The sequence below is a fragment of the Trichosurus vulpecula genome, chromosome 4 (assembly GCF_011100635.1).
Source record: "Trichosurus vulpecula isolate mTriVul1 chromosome 4, mTriVul1.pri, whole genome shotgun sequence".
NCBI lineage: Eukaryota > Metazoa > Chordata > Mammalia > Diprotodontia > Phalangeridae > Trichosurus > Trichosurus vulpecula.
Window position 1 is genome coordinate 438,534,207 of NC_050576.1, and position 19,642 is coordinate 438,553,848.

Below are 19,642 nucleotides of genomic sequence, written 5' to 3' on the forward strand. Positions count from 1 at the left end.
CTGTAAGGACACAAGATGAGAAGGAGGACAGCGTGAATGCTAATATATTAAAGCCAATGTACACGGCTTCCAGACTGGAGTTAGTAAACTATAGAGAAAAGAAGCTCACAGGCAGGGGCAAAGATTGCTCACCACCCCTGGCTTTTCTGTTCACTTTGAAGTGTTCATTTTTTAGAAGTTTTCTTGCCCTACACTTCTGTTTCTATAACTCTGCTTGTACTGTTGACTCCATATGGATCCTTAAATCTCTTCCATTCAAGGATCTGTCCAGGGAAAGGGAAGATTTAACTAGAAGAGGAGGAGGATGTTCAGACAGGTCACAAGAGCTGCCTCCCACTATCTGAAGGGCTCTCATGGGGATGAGGGATTGACCCCAGAGGCAGAACAAAGAGCCAGAGAGGGATCAGACAGCTGGAAAAACCGCTACCACCTGAAGCCCCCCAGAGGGGAAGGAGCTACTTGGGGAAGCAGTGGACTCCCCACCTCATCCAAAGTCTTCGAGCAGAGGTTGGGTGACCGCTTCTGCTGTAGTGGGAATCCTATCTAGAACATTGATTGCTGCAGGTGGCTGTTGAAGGTCTTTTCTCAGGCTGACATTCTGTGATTCTGTGATGACTGTTTGAGGGATCGCCAGGCTCAAGCCTCTAATGTTGGGGTGGCTATGAGTGTGTTTGTAGGCAGCATCTATGGAGCCTGAAGATGACAGAGACAGAGAAAAGGGAGAGAGAGGGAGGAGAGACAGATAGAAAGAGAAAGACAGAGAGGGGAGAGAGAGAGAGAGAGAGAGAGGCAGAGACAGAGAGACAGAGAGAGGCAGAGAGAGAGACAGAGAGAGAGAGAGAGAGAGAGGAAGGGAGGGAGGGAGAGAGGGAGAGAGAGACAGAGAGAGAGAGACAGAGAGAGAGGCAGAGACAGAGAGAGAGAGAGAGAGGCAGAGACAGAGAGACAGAGAGAGGCAGAGAGAGAGAAAGAGAGAGAGAGAGGGAGAGAGAGAGAGGCAGAGAGAGAGAGAGAGAGAGAGAGAGAAGGATGAGAGAAGGATCCTCTGGCTTCTGGAATCAAGAGCAAAGGTAGAAACACTGGCCTGGAAGGTTGAGGAAGGAAAAGTTTGGAACAGCCATTGAGGGAAGTGGATAAGAGAGTTAATGAAAGGAAAATAAAAGTTTTGCCAGGTAGGAAGGGGAGCCCAGTGGAAATCAGGCACTAAGGGCAGCCAGGTGGCACAGGGGGTAGAGTGCTGGCCTTGGCATCAAGAAAACCTGAGTTGAAATCCTGCCTCAGACACCTACCAGCTGTGTGTCCCTGGGCAGGTTCCTTAACTCCTCTCGGCCTCAGTCTTCACCCTTGTAAAATGAGTATAACTGCGTCTACATCACATTCTGGGAGGAGCAGATGCAGTGACATGTAAAGTCCTTTGCAAACCTTAAAGCGCTATGAAAATACCAGTTACTATTATTAGAGAATGTCTACTTGTAGTGGGCCCAGTCAACACAGTGATTTGCATTTCCTAGCTGCACTCAGCAGCTGGAGAGAGCCAGAGTTGGGGTGGCCTGGGGGAAAACACTGGCAGGGCAGAGACATAGGACAGTGGGGTAAAGGAGGCAGGGCAGTGAAAATGGAACTGGGTCACTCTAGGGTCAAGGCTGCACATTAAGGAAAGTGAGACCAGAACATTTAAACACGGAGGGATGGAGGGATGGAGGGATGGAGGGATGCGGGGATGGAGGGATGGAGGGATGGAAGGATGGAGGGACGGGGGGATGGAGGGATGGAAGGATGGAGGGATGGAGGGATGGAAGGATGGAGGGATGGAGGGATGGGGGGATGGAGGGATGGGGGGACAGAGAGGCACAGGGATGGAGGGATGGAGGGATGGACGGATGGAGGGATGGAAGGATGGAGGGATGGAGGGATGGAAGGATGGAGGGATGGAGGGATGGGGGGACAGAGAGGCACAGGGATGGAGGGATGGAGGGATGGAGAGGCACAGAGATGGAGGGATGGAGGGATGGAAGGACAGAGGCTGCAGGCAGGACAAAGACTAGGTTTAGGAGGAGTGAAACTAGAGAGAAGGTTGGAGAGATGGTTGGAGAGAATTTCAGAGTTCAAAAGGAAGTAATTCCTATCAATGTTGACACGCTCTTTTTAAATGAAACTGGCCTATGTAGCCCAAGATCCCATTAGTTTCCCAGATGTCACGTACACTGCTGACGTGGAGCTTCAGTCTCATTTTCAGATTAGTTGCTGTGCCCCTCCCACTGTCCCTAAGAAGCAGAGGGTATTAACCCAAGGGGAGAAGTTCCCTTTGATCCCTCCCCTACTCCAGGCCTCCTGTAGAATTTCAGCTTATTAGGCTTGTGCCCACACTCTGGCCAGTCAAGGTCTTTTGGATCCTGAAATGTTTTCATTGGCTGTGTCAGCTGACACAAAAGCTCCCGGCTTTGTACCCCCAGCCACGCAACCTCGGTGAGTCTGCCTTCTATGCCTTTATGCAAGTGGCTGATGAAAATGTTGAACAGCCCAGGACCAAGTAGAGATCCCTGAGGCCCTCCACTGCAGACCTCCTGCCAAGCTGACACGGAACCATTCGTGATTTAGTCTTTACACCCAGTCATTGTACAATTCTGAATCCCTCTAATTGTGCTCTCGTCTTTTCCACAAGAACAGTGTATTGTGTCTAATGCTGAGCTAAAATTGAAGTAAACTATACACAAAGCATCCCCCCAATCTAGCAGATTGGTAACCCTGCCCCAAGGGCAATGTGTGAGGTAGTGAGAGAATAAAGTGAGAAGGCTTCACAGGGAATATGTATATATATATATATATATATATATATATATATATATATATATATATACACATATATATATGTATGTATTTATATCTAAAATAATCTAAAATCAGTATTTAGAGAAAAGGGAAATGGGATAAATTTGAGTCTGTGGGAATCTGATTATTTAGCCTTTAGGAATGTCTTTCTCCCCCTCCTTTAGATTTATAGATGTCACCTCAGCTGTGAATGGAATACAAGATTGTGAAAGCTTCCCTATGAATAACTCAGGCAAGGCAATATTCAAATAGAGATAGTACAGATTTAGTCAGGATGTGAACCTCACCAGGCCTAAGTTCTGTTTTCCTGTAAATCATATAATTTCGGGGAAACCAGATGATATTCCCCTCTCCCCCTCCCCCGGCCTACTTACAAACGGTCATCTTAGCATTAAAGTTTCCCTATAAGGTAATTCTGTAGTTTCTGTGCCTGTGTTGGGTAAAAACGTATTCCTGGTTAGATTGTGAGGCCACTCGTCTCCGCAGATGGGGACGGCGGTCCAGCCTCTGGGGGTGGGGTTTCTTAGAATTGTTTGTACAAGGGTATATATCTCCCTACTTGTCTTCTCCTCCTCACCTCTTGTCACTGCTATCTCTGCCCTGGTAGTGAGAGATGCCCAATTCTTGCGAGACTTGATCAAATAAATCTGTTTTTTTTCTGCCTTGAGAAACCGAGACACCTGTTTGTTTTTTTTTTTTTTTTCACTTGAGTCAGTGGCCGTTTGACCCACACAGCAATAAGATTGGTCTGCCATACCCTGTTCTGAAGGGAGCCACACCGGCCCGGCCCAGCCCTGCCCTGCCCACCCTTCCTGATTGTTCTTCAACCTTTCTTTAAAGATCCACTCTTGAATCAAAGACCTGATTGACCTAATCACTTGCTGACTTCCTATTACTCTGTTTTTGAAAATTGGAATATTCGCCCTTGTCCAGTCCTGTGATGTTTCTTCCCTATAGCACAGACCACGGCTAAGGGTCCTGTTTTCCAGGTTTGAGTGCCCAGGATGGATTGCATCTGAGTCAAGGGATGTGGATTTGTCAGGTGTAGCCAAGTGCTCTCTTACTATCTCCTTACCTGTCTTGCTCCCTGTAAACCATTTCTTGTTTTGTCTTTTTTTGTGGTTTTTTTGTTCTTTCCTCTGAAACTACCTTCCACTTATCTCCTGTGCGTCTTGTACACATGTAGTTGTTTGCAGGTTTTCTCCCCCATTGAACCCTGAGTTCTCCGAGGAGAGAGAGTTTCGCTTTTCTGTGTACCCCCAGAGCCTGGCACACAAAAGGTACTTTATAAATGCTGCTGATTTCTTGACCTCAACATGATTCTCCTTGGCACAGAAGACAGAAGCAGGAGTTGAGGAATTCCATCTCTCAGCGGCCAGTTATAATCACCCAACAGCTGCCAATCCATAGTCCTGACCCATGGTGATACTTTCTCTCGACAGAGCTGAAAACCAAACAATTTACCACTATCAGGTACCACCACCACGTTTTTATTGGCCTGAGCTCTTCTCGCTAGCCTCAGCTCATTAAAGCTTCAGCAGTTTTGACACTGTTCATGTAACACCTTGCCTTGTCTACTCTCCTATGCTTAACTTCATCCTTGTTTGCCTGTCTTTGCTTCCATGTTCCTTATGTGTCTTTTTAGCCTGAACACACACACACAAAGAGCATGATATAGAAATACACTAAACTCGACAGGGAAACAGGCCAGGAGAGGGAAAGGGATAGGGGATGGGGTTAAAAGTGAGGGAAAAATTGGGAAGGAAAAGTTACAAGCAAAACAGCTTCACCTTTGGAGGTTGGTGGTGAAGTGGACATTAAAAAGAGAGAAAAAAATGGAAAAAAGAGGGATCAGAGACTAGGCTTGGTGACAAAAGGAGTAGGGACAGACCACTTCAGTTGTAAAATACTTAGGTTTATCAGATTCCTTCTTTTGCTACACTGCCTTCTGGAAGGAAAAGAGGAAAAACAGTAAGATGATGGCATGGAGGGGAATACACAACTAACAACCATTACAATGCAATGAAGGAGAGCCAAAGCAATCAGAAAACAAAACCCAGCAATATGCTGTTTACCTATACCTGAAGCATTAAGATTCACCCAGAGTTACCATGAGGAGATGGAGGAGTACTTAGTATGCTTTAGGCAAATTAAAGAAAGTAGGGACAGAAATCATGATCTCAGAAAGGGTAACAGCAAAAACAGACATGGCTAGAAGAGATAAGGAAAAATTACGTTATGATCAAAGGTGCCACAGAAAATTATCGAAAAATATCGAAATTTAACATATATGCAATAAATGCTGTAGTATCTAATTTCTTGAAGGATAATGTTAAATGAACTACATGGAGAAATAGATAGCAATCTATCACAATAATAATAGCATTAATAACTTGCATTCCTAAAATGCTTTACATTTTGCAAAGCACTTTATCGTCTGAAAACCATGATCACTGGGAACCTCACTGTTCCTCTTTTAGACAGACTTGGACAAATTTAACAAAAAGATACATAGGAAAGAAGATAAGGGTCTGAATAGATTTGGAGAAAAATTAGATATGCTAAATGTCTGGTGATTAGTGAAAGGGAACAGAAAGGAATATATCTCAGTGACATACTTTATGAATTTGGTCACGTGCTAGGGCACAAAAGCCTCATAAACAAATGCAGAGAATCATCAATTTTAAATGCATCCTTTACTGACCACAATGCAATAAAAATTCTAATCAATAAAGGGCATTTGAAGAAAGGCTTCAAATTTAAATGATGACAGCAATTTAATTCTAAAGAATGAGTGAGTAAATCATTCAATCATGAGCATTTATCCAGTGCCTAATATATGATGCCAGGTGCTGTGTCCTAGGAGTGGGTGATACAAAAGCAAAAATGAAGCAATCCTTGCCCTCAAAGAGTATCTATCTATCTGAAGAAACAACACATACGTATAATGATTATGTAGAAAATAAACAGAATTTCATTGGAGAGAAGGGAGGCAGTGGCAGCTGTTAGAGACCAGAAAAGGCTTCATGATGGGTATAAAGAATATAAATGTTTTGCAAACCTTTGAGTGTTATAAAAAATGTTCACTGTTATTACTATCTAAATAATTCATGTTAAAGATGGCTCTTGAGCTGAGTTTTAAGAAAGCTTTTTTTAAAGGAGAGATTTGAGAAAGTACATTCCAGGCATTTCAAACAGGCCTGCAAAGCCAGCAGGACAGGCTGAAGAGGCAGAGGTAGAGGAGAGATGCCAAGACGGGCTCCCAAGCCCCAAATTACAACAGCGAGACTTGAGAGCATATTTTTAAAAGGGGAGAAAAGTCCTGTCTATGGATACAAAAACCTCTCCATTAAACATACTATTACTATATTTTAAGATATTATTTAATTACTACCAACTGTAAGTTAACAAAGCATTATCACCTCAATTTTCATACAACTAAATAAGATTTAAAGAAGAAATCATCGAAGCAATCAACAGAGTCATCGAAGCAAAAGACAGCAATGAGGCAACACACAAAAGCTTTGGGAGCCAGAGCAGTTCTTGGAGGAAATTTATCTCAAAACATGTTCATCAACAAAAGAAAGAATAAATCAGTGAACAAGGCACAGAACTTAAAAAAAAAAGACTAGAAAAACAACAAATGAAGAACTGACTAAATAAAACCAGAAATTGTTAAATTCAAAGAAGAGATACACCACACTGAAAACAACAACCAAATTTATTGAATTCATAAATAAAAATAAGAGATGGCTTTTTTGGGGAAAAAAATTAAAATAATATCTAAGTTGGATCCATGGCAGTCTCTTCAGACAACACCTTTTCTTCCCCTTCTTTATTGAAACTATTTTTGTGTCTCAAAATTTTGTCATCCTCCTCCTCCTCCCCCTTCTCCTCTGTCCTAAGGATAGACAAACTTGTCCAAGTCAGAAATAGAGCAGCTCAAAGCACCACCTCCCTTCTCCACTAATAGGAATGGAACTGGACCTCTGAGCAGCCCCTCCTCTGTCTCCCTCCTCCTCCCTTTCCTCCTCCTGATATCACCTGGATGAGAAATCCAGGGGCTGCTCACAGCCCCCCACCATTTCCTGAAACAGGTGTGCCCCTACACCTGGCTAAAATTTCAGTCTTGAGATTTTCCCATCATCCTTTATCTCACCCTATAGAATTCTAATTCTTTTTTTTTTTTTAGATTTAAATGCAATTTATTTATTTAACATATTTGGTTTTCAGCATTGATTATCACAACATTTTGAATTACAAATTTTCTCCCCATTTCTACCCTCCCCCCCACTCCAAGATGGCTTATATTCTGGTTGCCCTGTTCCCCAGTCAGCCCTCCCCTCTATCACCCCCCTCCCCTCTCATCCCCTTTTCCCTTCCTTTCTTGTAGGGCAAGATAAATTTCTACGCCCCATTGCCTGTGTATCTTATTTTTTAGTTGCATACAAAAACTTTTTTTGTTTTTGAACATCTGATTTTAAAACTTTGAGTTCCAAATTCTCTTCCCTCTTCCCTTCCCACCCACCCTCCCTAAGAAGTTGAGCAATTCAACCTAGGCCACACATGTATTATTATGTATAACCCTTCCACAATACTCATGTTGTGAAAGGCTAACTACATTGTGCTCCTTCCCAACCCATCCCGCTTTATTGAATTTTCTCCCTTGACCCTGTCCCCTTTCCAAAGTGTTTGTTTTGATTACCTCCACCCCCATCTGCCCTCCCCTCCATCATCCCCCCCCCCCCCGCCTTTTATTTTTTTTTTTATCTTCCTCCCTCTTCTTTCCTGTGGGGTAAGATACCCAACTGAGTATGTATGGTATTCCCCCTCAGGCCAAATCTGATGAGAGCAAGGTTCACTCATTCCCCCCTCACCTGCCCTCTCCCCTCCTCCCATAGAACTGCTTCCTCTTGCCACCTTTATGCAAGATAATCCACCCCATTCTATCTCTCCCTATCTCCCTCTCTCAGTATGTTACTCTCTCATCCCTTAATTTCATTTTATTTCTTTTAGATATCTTCCCTTCATCTTCAACTCACCCTGTGTCTGCTCTCTCTCTTTTACATATATATATACATACATACATATATAAACACATATATATACACATACATACATATACACATAGATATATACATACATACACATTCACTTATATATATACATAAACATATATATATATATATACATACATATATATGCATATTCCCTTCAACTACCCTAATACTGAGGTCTCATGAATCATACTCATCATCTTTCCATGTAGGAATGTAAACAAAACAGTTCAACTTTAGTAAGTCCCTTGCAATTTCCATTTCTTGATTACCTTTTCATGCTTCTCTTGATTCTTGTGTTTGAAAGTCAAATTTTCTATTCAGTTCTGGTCTTTTCACTGAGAAAGCTTGAAAGTCCTCTATTTTATTGAAACTCCATATTTTGCCTTGGAACATGATACTCAGTTTTGCTGGGTAGGTGATTCTAGGTTTTAATCCTAGCTCCATTGACCTCCGGAATATCGCATTCCAAGCCCTTTGATCTCTTAATGTAGAAGCTGCCAGATCTTCGGTTATTCTGATTGGGTTTCCACAATACTCAAATTGTTTCTTTCTGGCTGCTTGCAGTATTTTCTCCTTGATCTGGGAGCTCTGGAATTTGGCAACAATATTCCTAGGAGATTTCTTTTTGGGATCTATTTGAGGAGGCGATCGATGGATTCTTTCAATTTCTATTTTGCCCTGTGGCTCTAGAATATCAGGGCAGTTCTCCTTGATAATTTCTTGAAAGATGGTATCTAGGCTCTTTTTTTGATCATGGCTTTCAGGTAGTCCAATAATTTTTAAATTATCTCTCCTGGATCTATTTTCCAGGTCAGTGGTTTTTCCAAGGAGATATTTCACATTGTCTTCCATTTTTTCATTCCTCTGGTTCTGTTTTATAATATCCTGATTTCTCATAAAGTCACTAGCTTCTACTTGCTCCAATCTAATTTTTAAAGTAGTATTTTCTTCAGTGGTCTTTTGGACCTCCTTTTCCATTTGGCTAATTCTGCCTTTCAAGGCGTTCTTCTCCTCATTGGCTTTTTGGAGCTCTTTTGCCATTTGAGTTAGTCTGTTTTTTAAGGTGTTGTTTTCTTCAGTGTATTTTTCAGTATTTTTTTGGGTCTCCTTTAGCAAGTCATTGACTTGTTTTTCATGGTTTTCTCGCATCCTTCTCATTTCTCTTCCCAATTTTTCCTCTACTTCTCTAACTTGCTTTTCCAAATCCTTTTTGAGTTCTTCTATGGCCTGGGGCCAGTTCATGTTTTTCTTGGAGGCTTTGGTTGTAGGCTCTATGACTTTGTTGACTTCTTTAGGCTGTATGTTTTGGTCTTCTTTGTCACCAAAGAAAGAATCCAAAGTCTGAGACTGAATCTGGGTGTGTTTTCGCTGCCTGGCCATATTCCCAACCAACTAACTTGACCCTTGAGTTTTTCAGTGGGGTATGACTGCTTGTAGACTAACGAGTTCTATGTTCCACGTTTGGGGGGGAGGTGCCAGCTCTGCTGCACCAGCACTGCTCCTTCCCCAAGGACCCCCAACCCGAACTGGGCTCAGATCTTTGGCAGGCTGTGCAACCCTGCTCTGATCTGCCACTTAATTCCTCCCACCAGGTGGGCCTGGAGCCGGAAGCAGCAGCAGCCGTAGCTGCCCCACCTCCGCTGCCCCCGGGGCTGGAAGCCGAACCGCGAACTCCTTCCACTCCCGCAGCTTTTCCCACTAACCTTCTCTGCAGTCTTTGGTGTTTGTGGGTCGAGGGGTCTGGTAACTGCCGCAGCTCACATATTCAGGGCGCTAGGGCCCCCTCCGCCCGGCATCTGGTCTGTTTCGTCCAGGCCGCTCAGGCTGGGCTCTGCTCCACTCCGTTCCCAGCTCCCAGCTCCGTGTGGAATAGACCTCACCCAGAGACCATCCAGGCTGTCCTTGGCTGGAGCCCTGCTTCCCTCTGCTGTTCTGTGGGTTCTGCCGTTCTAGAATTGGTTCAGAGCCATTTTTATAGGTTTTTGGAGGGACTCGGGTAGGGAGCTCACTCTAGTCCATGCTTACCAGCCGCCATCTTGGCTCCGCCCCTCTAGAATTCTAATTCTTGAGATATTCTCTATCCTTCTTCACCCTTTGAATTTTGCTCTCCTCAAATCTAGTAGGTGGTGAAGTGAGTAGAGCACTGGCCTTGGAGTGAGGAGCACCTGAGTTCAAATCCAGCCTCAGACACTTGACACATGTGGTACCTGTGTGACCTTGGGCAAGTTACTTAACCCCAGTTGCCCTGCCTTCCCTCCTCCAAAAAAAAACCCCACAAATTCTAGGGTGGACTGTCTTCCCAAGGTTCCCATCGTTTCCAACTCAGCAATGGGTTCCTCCTCTACCTTTTGAAGGATGAAATTATCCTTAAGGAAAGTCAAAAAGTTATTGTCCACTTGTAACAGCAAGCAAAATGGGACTTTTTGCTGTTTTTTTTTCTTCTGGAGTTCTAGTTTTTCTCAGCACTAAGGCAATCAACTGCCTTTGATTGAATCTTGCCTTTAGACTCTTTGATGACCTACTTTAGTCACAAGAAAGCCCAAGTCACATGAGCCTGGGTCACGAGGGTTGTGCTGCCCTCTGACCCTGAAGAAGTATATCTTTACTCTGAGGTTAGCATTTTGCTGTGGGGGCTCACTCATGGGAAGACTATTCACGTAATATAGCCAGACGAGACTCTGGGTAGCCGTTAAGGAGCCGCCGCACCACACCGCCCCCCCACCCCGCTTTGAAAACCCAGATGTTGGTACTTCTCTCTCAGGTAACTACGTATGTATTGTCTTGGTCAGACAATTAGAAGCCCTGTTGTTGATTTGTGTTTATTTTATGTTTATTATTATATTGAGTTTATTTTCTCTATTTACAATTTCTGCTTGTAATTTCTGTTTGTATTTTTTCTGAAGCTCAGGGTCCTGACTTTTTCCCTTGAACTAGGTGAATGATACATGTATGTTTGATTAAAGTAAGATTGTCAGTCCCTTAAAGTTGCAGATCAAAGAGCCTGTGCTAGCAGCCCTCCTGTGCATTGGTGTTATTGGCCTCACGTCTCCACAGCAGCTGCAAGCAACATTGGTGTTACACTGCTTCGCTTTAGTTGAGACAGAGAGCTACCTTGAATAGCTGAATAATTGAAAGTCCTTATCTATCGTTATTTTATCATAAAAGGCTGCTAGGTGGCACGACAGTGGATACAATCCCAGACCTGGTGTCAGGAAGACTGAGTTCAAATTTGACCTCAGACACTTATTAGATTCCCCTTCCCCAAGTAAGTTTAACTGACACAAAGCAATTAATACAATCAGAATGGATTGTGAAGGACAAGGAAAAAATGAAAAAATTGAAAAGATCTGTGAGGATTTTTATTACAGAATTTTTTTTTCAATGACAATGAGGTTGACACATTAACAAAGAAAAAATAGAGGCAAGAAAACAACTGGCCAATAACAAAAATATTCAGAGGGGAGTTTATATAAGAGTTGATAAAATTTTGGTGGCTTTGAGGGGTCAGCTCCTAAAATATCTCAGAGGGGAAGATACTGAGTGACTGGATACAATCACAGATATTATTAACACCTAAAAGAAAATGGATAGATACGATATACTGTCCCACAAAAACCATTTTTACAAAATCTTTGAAGTCTGGAAGGGAATTGAAGACACATGGGATAGTTTCAACAATCACAGCATATCTTATGCCTCAACTCACATAAATGTGGGACCATCTAAATTTGCCCCACTTCTAGGGTACTGGTCAGCTCACTAAGCTATTGATCAAAATAGCCAATAAGCCTTTGTTCACAAACACATTAATGACAAAATAGGTAAGGACATATATGGCATTGGAGTGGGACTTAAGAAGCATGAAACAAACTGGTACCATTAATAGGGCACCCATGTTGGGTTGGTATAGGAGAGTTCTTATTACAAAGAATAGGTTGACATCTCCTCTGAGCTCTAGTTCTTCTCCTTCTTTGTGGACAGGATAGAAAGATGTGAAGTAGATGAGAGCCCACTTATAGGGGTTTAGAGTTGGCTAAATGGCCAGACTCAAACAATATTCATCAAGAATTCCACATATGATGCTGGCAACTGACTGAGGCTGTTTTCTGAAGGCCAATCTAGCTAATTACATTGAGGATCAACATCAGAATGTTGATGATGTTGTGTCTACACTGACATTGTTTTGATCCAATCAAACTCCAGAACATTGCAGAGCCTCCTGGTAGAGATCTCCAACCCATCAAATGAGTTTGGCTGGTCTATCCACACAGGAAGGACCAAGTGGATGAAAACATCTATTGGAACAATCTCAACATGTTTTCTCTGCAACAGTATGCATTTTTGGGACCATCCACAATTAGAAACGGTGAGGTGGATCCAGATTTGAAAAAGAGGAGAGTGGGCTGGGTTGTTTTTGGGAAATTGCAAAGATCTTTTACTAAGCCCAAGATTCCATGAAAGGAATAGCCTGTCCTTTCAGCGCTAATGTTTCATCAGAGTTGTCATATGCATCGAGTCCTGGATGCACGTATATCTGTGTGTATATATGTATATTGTCTATATATGCACGTGTGTATGTATTGGGTGTAAACTGACGTGTAGATTAAAACACACCTTCCATGTAAACGTATAGACATATTTCTAGAAAGCTACATTGTATCTTTCCCCTGCAAGCGGGCTCCCGGAGCCATCGAGCACTGCTCTTTCAACCCCCAGGGAGCCGGCTGCAAAGCCCAGGCTCTGCAGAGGTTTGCGCATGTCCTCTAGTCCTCTACTTGCCGCGCCCCGCCCCCTCCGCGCATGCGTGCTTGCGCGCCTGTGCTTGCCGGAGGCTCGGTTGACAACGCTCCTGAGGGCGCATGCGCCCTGCGGCCTGTCCGGAACGTTAGTGTCTGTGGCCCGGACGCCCGCGGGGACGTTATTTCTCCGACGGACGCGGTACGGAAGCCGGCCGGGCTCCCCCGGAAGCGGAGGCCGCTAGTCGAGCCGCGGCCGCCGCTGGATGCCCTTGCCGTTCCTGCGCGCTCCTCCCTCGGCCTGGGCCTGGGCCTGCGCCGCCGCTGAGGCCCGCGGAGCAGAAGGAGGAGGCAGCGGCCGGAGGCCCCCGAGGCCTCTTCGGCAGGTGGAATGTGGCGAGCGCGCCGAGCCGCAGAGGCCTGGTGAGAGCCGGGGGGAGGCCGGGGAGCGGGGTCCGGGCCCCGCGGGGAGGGCCGTGTCCGAGAGCCCGGGGGCCTGGTGGCCCGCCCGAGGGGAAGGGCGGGGCCGGGGCGGAGGGCGATCGTGGGGGTCAGTGGGCTGGGCCGGCACGGAGGGGAAGGGCTTCTTTTGCCGCTGTCCCTGGAGGCCGGGTGCCCCTCGTTGGGACCTGGTCAGGCCCATTGTAACGTGTGGACTAGAAGCTTCGGAGACGGCTTCCTCCTTGGAGATGCTGTGGTTCTGCGCGTGCAGGAAGATGGGGAAAATGAGCGAGAGTCCTGGGCCTCTTGGCTGCCCCCACCCGCTGGGCCCCCCAGGAGAGCCCCGTGTCCCCTGGTGCCCCCGCCCCTCTCGTGGTGGGTGGGAGACGTGTTTGGGCTCCCTGGGGTGGACAGACAGGAGCCGGCGCCGAGGCCAAGCCCCTTGTCCCGGGCAGAGCAAGAGCATTGATCTTTGCACCGGGTTGAGGCCAATAGAAATGGAGCGATCTGGAGAAGAGGGGAGGAGTCCTGGGTTCCAGGGCTGGCCCGGTTCTTTGCAGAAGGGGGCAGAGTTAAAGAGGGGCAGGGGGGAAGACCACGGAATCTGACCCTGGGGCCGCACTCCCTGGTCTTTGATCGTTGTGGCAGGGCTGGCAGCACCGAGGTCCGGGCACTGCCTGGGCAGAACTTAGGTGGATTTTAGCGAGGCATCTGGGAGTTTTGAAAAGGCCGGTGGCATTCTTAGTAGAGAGGGAGATGTTGGAAGAGAAGGGTGGGGAAGAAGACCAGACCTGTGGCTCCCACCTGAGCAGATGCGGGTTACCGTGGCCCCTTGGCGCTGTCTTTGAGAGATCTGCCCAGAGATGCCCAGAGTACCGAGAAATCCCGTGACTTGCCCAATTCGAACCCAGGTCTTTCTGGCTTCAAGGCCAGAAAATTAAGAGTTGGCAAGGACCTCAATAGCATCTCCTCAGATCCCCACATGAATGAGTCCTCCCTGTATGGTGCATGACAAGCTGTTATTGTGCAGCCTGTGTGGGAAGATTCCCAGGACGGGGAGCTCACCACCTCCCCAGGCAGCCCTCTCTACTTTGCAATAGCTCTTGCTGTTGGCTCCTTTTTCCTGACATCCAACCTAGATTGACCTTCCCCTCTTCCTCCTGGCTGTAGCCCCTGGTCAGTCGGTCAGGTCAAAAAGCACTAGTGAGGTGTCTGTTGTGTGCCAGGTGCTACTGAGGACAGTCGGGTCCCTGCCCTCCAGGAGCTGGGGGAGACGAGACAGCGGCCCTTTGTGCAGGGGAGCTCTGCCCTCCCGTTTTTCTTTGCTGATTCCTCTCGGCCAGACGGCCTCCCTCACAGGTTATGAACTCCACGCCCATCACCCTCCTGGATGTTCTCTGGACGCTCTCCAGCCGATCAGCTTGGCCCTAAATGACTGGCCCGGACCTGAGCTGGGCAGCCCAGCCGGGGGAGGGCAGAGGTCAGGTCCTGGGAGCTGGGCCCCTCCTCGTGGGCGTGCCCAGGTGAGCGGTCCCTGTTGTGGCTGCTGCCACACCCTCCTTAACCCCCTCCGTCTTTGGTCTGGTCAGAACACGTGGGGAGTATCCAGGGGAAGGCCTTGAGGAGCCTGGGGATCTGGTTTGGGATGGAGAGGAGAGCTGACATCTTGAGTGTGCAGGCAGCCCCTGAAGCAGCTGTGGGGGGAAGGAGCAAAGAGGAGTCTGAGGTCAGACCAGATTTTGTAAGAGGGAGAGTTGGCCCAGAGTGGCCGGGGAGGCCTGGGGTGCTGGCTAGGATGGTGTGTTTGGCTGTGAGCTGGGCAGAGGCAATTTTTTGGCTGAGATTCTCTGGGAGGCTAGAAATGAGTGAGGTAGGATTCTCTTTGTCCGAGCGAGTCTTGCCCTGGTTAGTTGGGTCTGAAGAAGGACAGCAGCGCTAGGCCATCGTCTTGTTAGTTTTGTGGGATTACAGGATTGTAGCCTTTGACCTCTTGTTGTATGTGGGGAAACTGAGGCCCAGAGAAAAGGTCCCTCAGACAGTTAGTAGCAGGCCTCCAGCTGGAGCTTCTTCTCCAATCGTGCCGGATGGCTTCGGGCAGCCAGTGGTGATGGTTGCGTTTGGTTCCTGTCCTCTGTAGGCACCGCTGCCCTCGGTGCTCTTTGGAGACTGTCGAGTCATTGTTATGCGCAGTTCATAGAGTAGGAGGGAATGGGAATTCTCTGTGGGAGGAATAATCCAGGTTTTCTGGAATAATTGACAGCTCGGTGCCTATGAAATTAGGTTCTTAACAACTTACCAGTGTGCAAAACAATAAGCCTCTGTTTCTTGAAGGTTAACAGGCCAGATCACAAAGGTCAATCTTTTAGTAAATCCTTTTTATAGTTTGTAGTCTAGTCTTTTAAAATTTCTGATTTCTCTCATTATTTACATTTTTGAAAGAATGGGGGGGGTTGTTTTGTTTTCACCATAAATTTAACAAGTTACTGATTTTCCTTTAAGGAAAAGGAAAAAAACGTTCCCTTCCTGGTCCTCAGTTTCCTCGTCTGTAGAATAGGGAGTTGGCTTAGGGCCGAGATGCTTGCCTGTGGCCTGGTGACTGGAGTGAACGTAAATCCATAGAGAGACAGACTGTTGGAGCTGTTCAGATCTGGAGATGGGATGGGCTCATCCACTGGAAGGGCCGTGGAGGCCAGGGTCCGGTGCCATGCCAGCTCTCCACTTCCCCACACCCCTGTCAGGCCCGGACTGCTGCAGTGACCTTCTCGTGGGTCTCCCAGTCCAGCCTCCACTCGGCCTCCAAAGTGATGCTCCTGAAATGTTGTTTGAACCTGTCGCTCTCCCCCTCCTATGACCTCCAGGATCAAATGTAAGCCTCTTTTCGACCCCTCAGCCTCTTCCCAGCCTGGCCCCACCTGACCTTGCTGACTGGCTGGCGAGTGACTGCCATCTGTACTGCTCACTGCTGTCCTCGCTGTCCATTCTAGGTGACCCTCCCACTCTCCTGCCTGGAATGCCCTCTTACCTTCTGCCAGAGGCCTTCCCTGGCCCCCCAGCTGCTGGGGCTCCCCCCAAAGGGACTGTGTGGATGGTTCCTATCAGCCTCTATGTTGCATGTTATTTCCTCCATCAAATGAGGTTGGAAGACCGTTTCATTTTTGTAGCACAGTGCCTGGCACATAGGAGGGACTTAATGACTGGCTTGGTACTGTATGGGAGTGCCTTTTGCTCTCATTTCTACGATGACTAGAGATCACAGAAGTGACGATTTCAGAAGACCTTAAGAAATTTTAGGATTTCACCCTCCCGCAGGACTAGATGAAGCTTGAAAATCCTCAGCTCTAACAGCCTCCCGCTCCTTTTGGTCCCTCCAAACCAGCGACTCTTAACCTTGAGCTACATTTCAGTATAATCGGTTTCCTTTGGAATCCCATGGACTTTATTTCATGCCTTTAAAAACCCACTTCTGGGAAGGGCTCCACAGACATCCCTGGACCTCCTAAGAGGTCCAGGACACAAAGAAGGATCAGAATTCCTCCTGTAAACCTCTTGGAGATGTCTTTTCATAAACAAAAGGACACTCCTACATGTTTACATTTATAGGTAAATTCATACTTGTCCACATACAAGAAGGCAGAAACCTCTTAGACGTTTGTAACCACCATGACATCGGTCCTTAGGATGGCTCATTTAAATAAATGTTCTTTTCCTCTTAGGAAATGTTTTTTAAGCAAACCGCATGATAACATTCCGGGCTATCAGCTCTTCATTGGAGTGCTTGGCTGGCTGTAGAGCCTTGAAGAGGTTTCCACCTTTAGCTGGCTCTCAGAGGAAAGTGCTACCTATAGCAGATAAAGGAGAGGACCATTTATTTTTGATGGAAGGAACGTGTCGGGAGCAGAATTGACTCCCTGAAGAGGCAGGCAGTCCAGTGCTCCCTCTCACAAGGTTCTTGGCTAAGAGTCTGAATCACTCCTGTCATCAAGCATTTATTAAGCACCTACTGTGTGCCAGTGCCCCGCTAAGCTCTGGGGATACAAAGGAAGGCCAAAAGGGTCCTTGCCTTCACAAGAAGCTTACATTCTAATGGGGCAGTTACTTCCGAATGACCCCTTCCCATCCTGACTGGCCATTTTAACACACTGTGTACAAGGCACTCTGTGTACTAGGTGCTGAGACTAAAAATCTGCAAGGAATAACACAATGAAATTCTATCATTCTTTTCTGCTTTGTTCCTTTTCTCACTTCAGTTTTTTTGGATACTTCCTGAATTTCAGCCTATTATACCCTAAATTATGTTAGGAAATGCCTCTGGAAACGTTCAAGTTTACATCAGTCATTCATACATAGGATAATTCCCTCTAATGTTGAGGTCATTTGAATGGAGAAAATGGCTTTTTTTTAAGAAGTGAGAACAAGTTGGTCATTTGGATCCCAGAATCCTTTGAGGATGGGGTCCTCAGGAGGAGTCTTAGAGCAGTTTGAGTTTCTTGAGTTACTGGGGCCAGAGTCATTGCTGGGCCATAAAGGAGATGAGAGTTTGGCCCACAAGGTCAGAATGGGGAAAAACTGCTCACCCTCTAAGTAGGCTTTGAGGCTTTCCTGTGTGGCCCTGGCGCCGATGTGAGAAGTTCAGCCGAAGGGTCTTTTAGGGCTTTGGTGGGACAAGAACCCCTCTTTATGATGCTCTTTCTTTGGGGAGATGTAACTGTTGTGCTAGACTTACAGATAGCCCAGTGGGGGCGGGTGGGGCCCTACTGCATCCCTAGGCACTGGCTGGCTTGTGATGAGGTAGAGGCTAAGCTGTGGTCTCCTTGCTGCATAGCTCAGTGAACTTGGTCTGTGCTGCCCACCAGCCCCCTGGGACCCTAGCTGAGCTGGCAGCTATTGTTTGTTTACCATTAAAGTGGATGAGAGGTGTAAACATGCTGTGAATTCTTTAGGGAATCTTCCATGTTGTTATCTATGGTAGAAGATCTTTTCTGCATATTGAAGATGGTGTAATAACTTTAAAGGGCTGGATGGAGGTGATACAGTAAATTTGGTAATGGAGTTAGGGCTGCAATTCAAGTCTATCCCCCCACTGTTTTCATCCTGTTTAATTCCGCAAACCTCTATTAAGCATCTGCTATGGGCCAGTCACTTTGTTGGGTACCAGAAATACAGAGGTGAAATATTCAGTTTCTGTCATCCAGGAGTTTGTAGGACAGATGTACAGAAAACAGCCAGAGTACACATTGGAATCTAAGATTCTGACATCATGAGAGATAGGGTCCCCCAGTGGAAAGAGCGCAAAATAGGGGACCATGGATTCTCTAGGGATGGCCAAAGGCTGCCTCCTTTGTTTTGGGTTTACTGGCTAGATTTCTTTCTCAAAAACCAAGCTTTAAACCCAGTTCACTCTGGAGCTCACAGATTGGACAATAGGTCCCTGCCCTCCTAGCACAGAGTCAATGCAAATACTAAATAGTATCTGTTTCTCTTTTGGCCAGGAACCCTAAGGGTCTTCCCTTCCCAGTTTGATTTTTTTTTTTTGTTTTTGTTTTGATTAAAGGGGCCATCCCTTGAATAACTTCTTTAAGAGGCCTATTCAGTGAATGGGTATTACCCCCCTGAGTATGTGAGAAGGCCTTAGCCTAAAAGGGCCAGGGTCTCCCATTGCATCCTGGGCCATCTCTTGTCATCCGGGTGAACATCAGGCCACTGGACCCAAATGGCTCTGGAGGAGAACGTTGAGGCTGGTGGATCAATTCAAAGTCAACTGCAAGTCATGTCATCATTTCCTTGATGTCACGGTCCTCTTTGAGAACGAAGGACAAACACAAAAACAACAATCCAAGGAAGTGCCAAGGAAGAAGCCATCTGAGGTCCTACCAAGAGTGAGAGGTGGCAGAGCTTCCCTTGGGGGCATCAGCCCCAGGACAAGGGCAAGTTGAAGACTGGGTTTATTCTGACCTCAGACACAGCCAATACTGTACTACCAGGATGGCAGGGGCAGGATCCCCGAAGAGCTCAGCAAGTTATAAGCGTAGGCCCAAATCTACAGAGAGAAAATTTAATTGGCAGAAATACCAGGTCAGCATTGCCCACCACAGCAGTGCTGGGCCTCAGCAGAGGGCAGTGTGTGTGGAGGCCGAGTTCCGGGTGAGCGGGCCGGATGGGCTCTGCCTCAAGGGTGGCTGGCAGAGGAAAGGGGGGGGGGCGGGGCTGTGCTGGTCAACTTCCATGGGAGTCTGCGTCCACTCGGGGGACCTGCCACGGGGCGGTGGGGAGGACTCTGGGGAGCTTCTCAGTCTCTCACCACTTGAGGATTATTAGGAGGGACTAAAGAGGTTTCACTGGGGGAAGGGAAGAGTTAGGGGAGACTAGATGCTTGTCAGGAAGTCCACGTGAAGAGAGGCCCTGTTTGTCCCCAGACGGCCAGCTGACGAGGCCTGGTGGGAGCTGTGGAGCCGCAGCTGCCTCTAAACTGAAGTCCCTTAGCAGGCTTTGGGCGAGGCCGGAGGGGTCGGGCTGTGGGCTGTGGGCTGTGGGCTGTGGGCTGTGGGCTGTGGGCTGTGGGCTATGGGCTATGGGCTG

At 46.8% G+C, this 19,642-nt stretch overlaps 1 protein-coding gene across 4 annotated transcripts in view; it reads left to right on the forward strand.

Annotated features, from left to right (window-relative positions):
• The first annotated feature begins 12,707 nt into the window (after positions 1–12,707).
• OPA1 (OPA1 mitochondrial dynamin like GTPase) overlaps positions 12,708–19,642 on the forward strand; it is an 82,203-nt gene continuing 75,268 nt past the window's right edge. For 2 of the 4 annotated variants that reach the window (XM_036757959.1, XM_036757961.1), the window contains exon 1: positions 12,708–13,048. In XM_036757959.1, the coding sequence (XP_036613854.1) occupies positions 13,017–13,048 (32 nt within the window). In that variant the 5' untranslated portion in view covers positions 12,708–13,016. The remainder of the gene's footprint in view (positions 13,049–19,642) is intronic. The other 2 variants (XM_036757958.1, XM_036757960.1) reach the window with 2 other exon arrangements.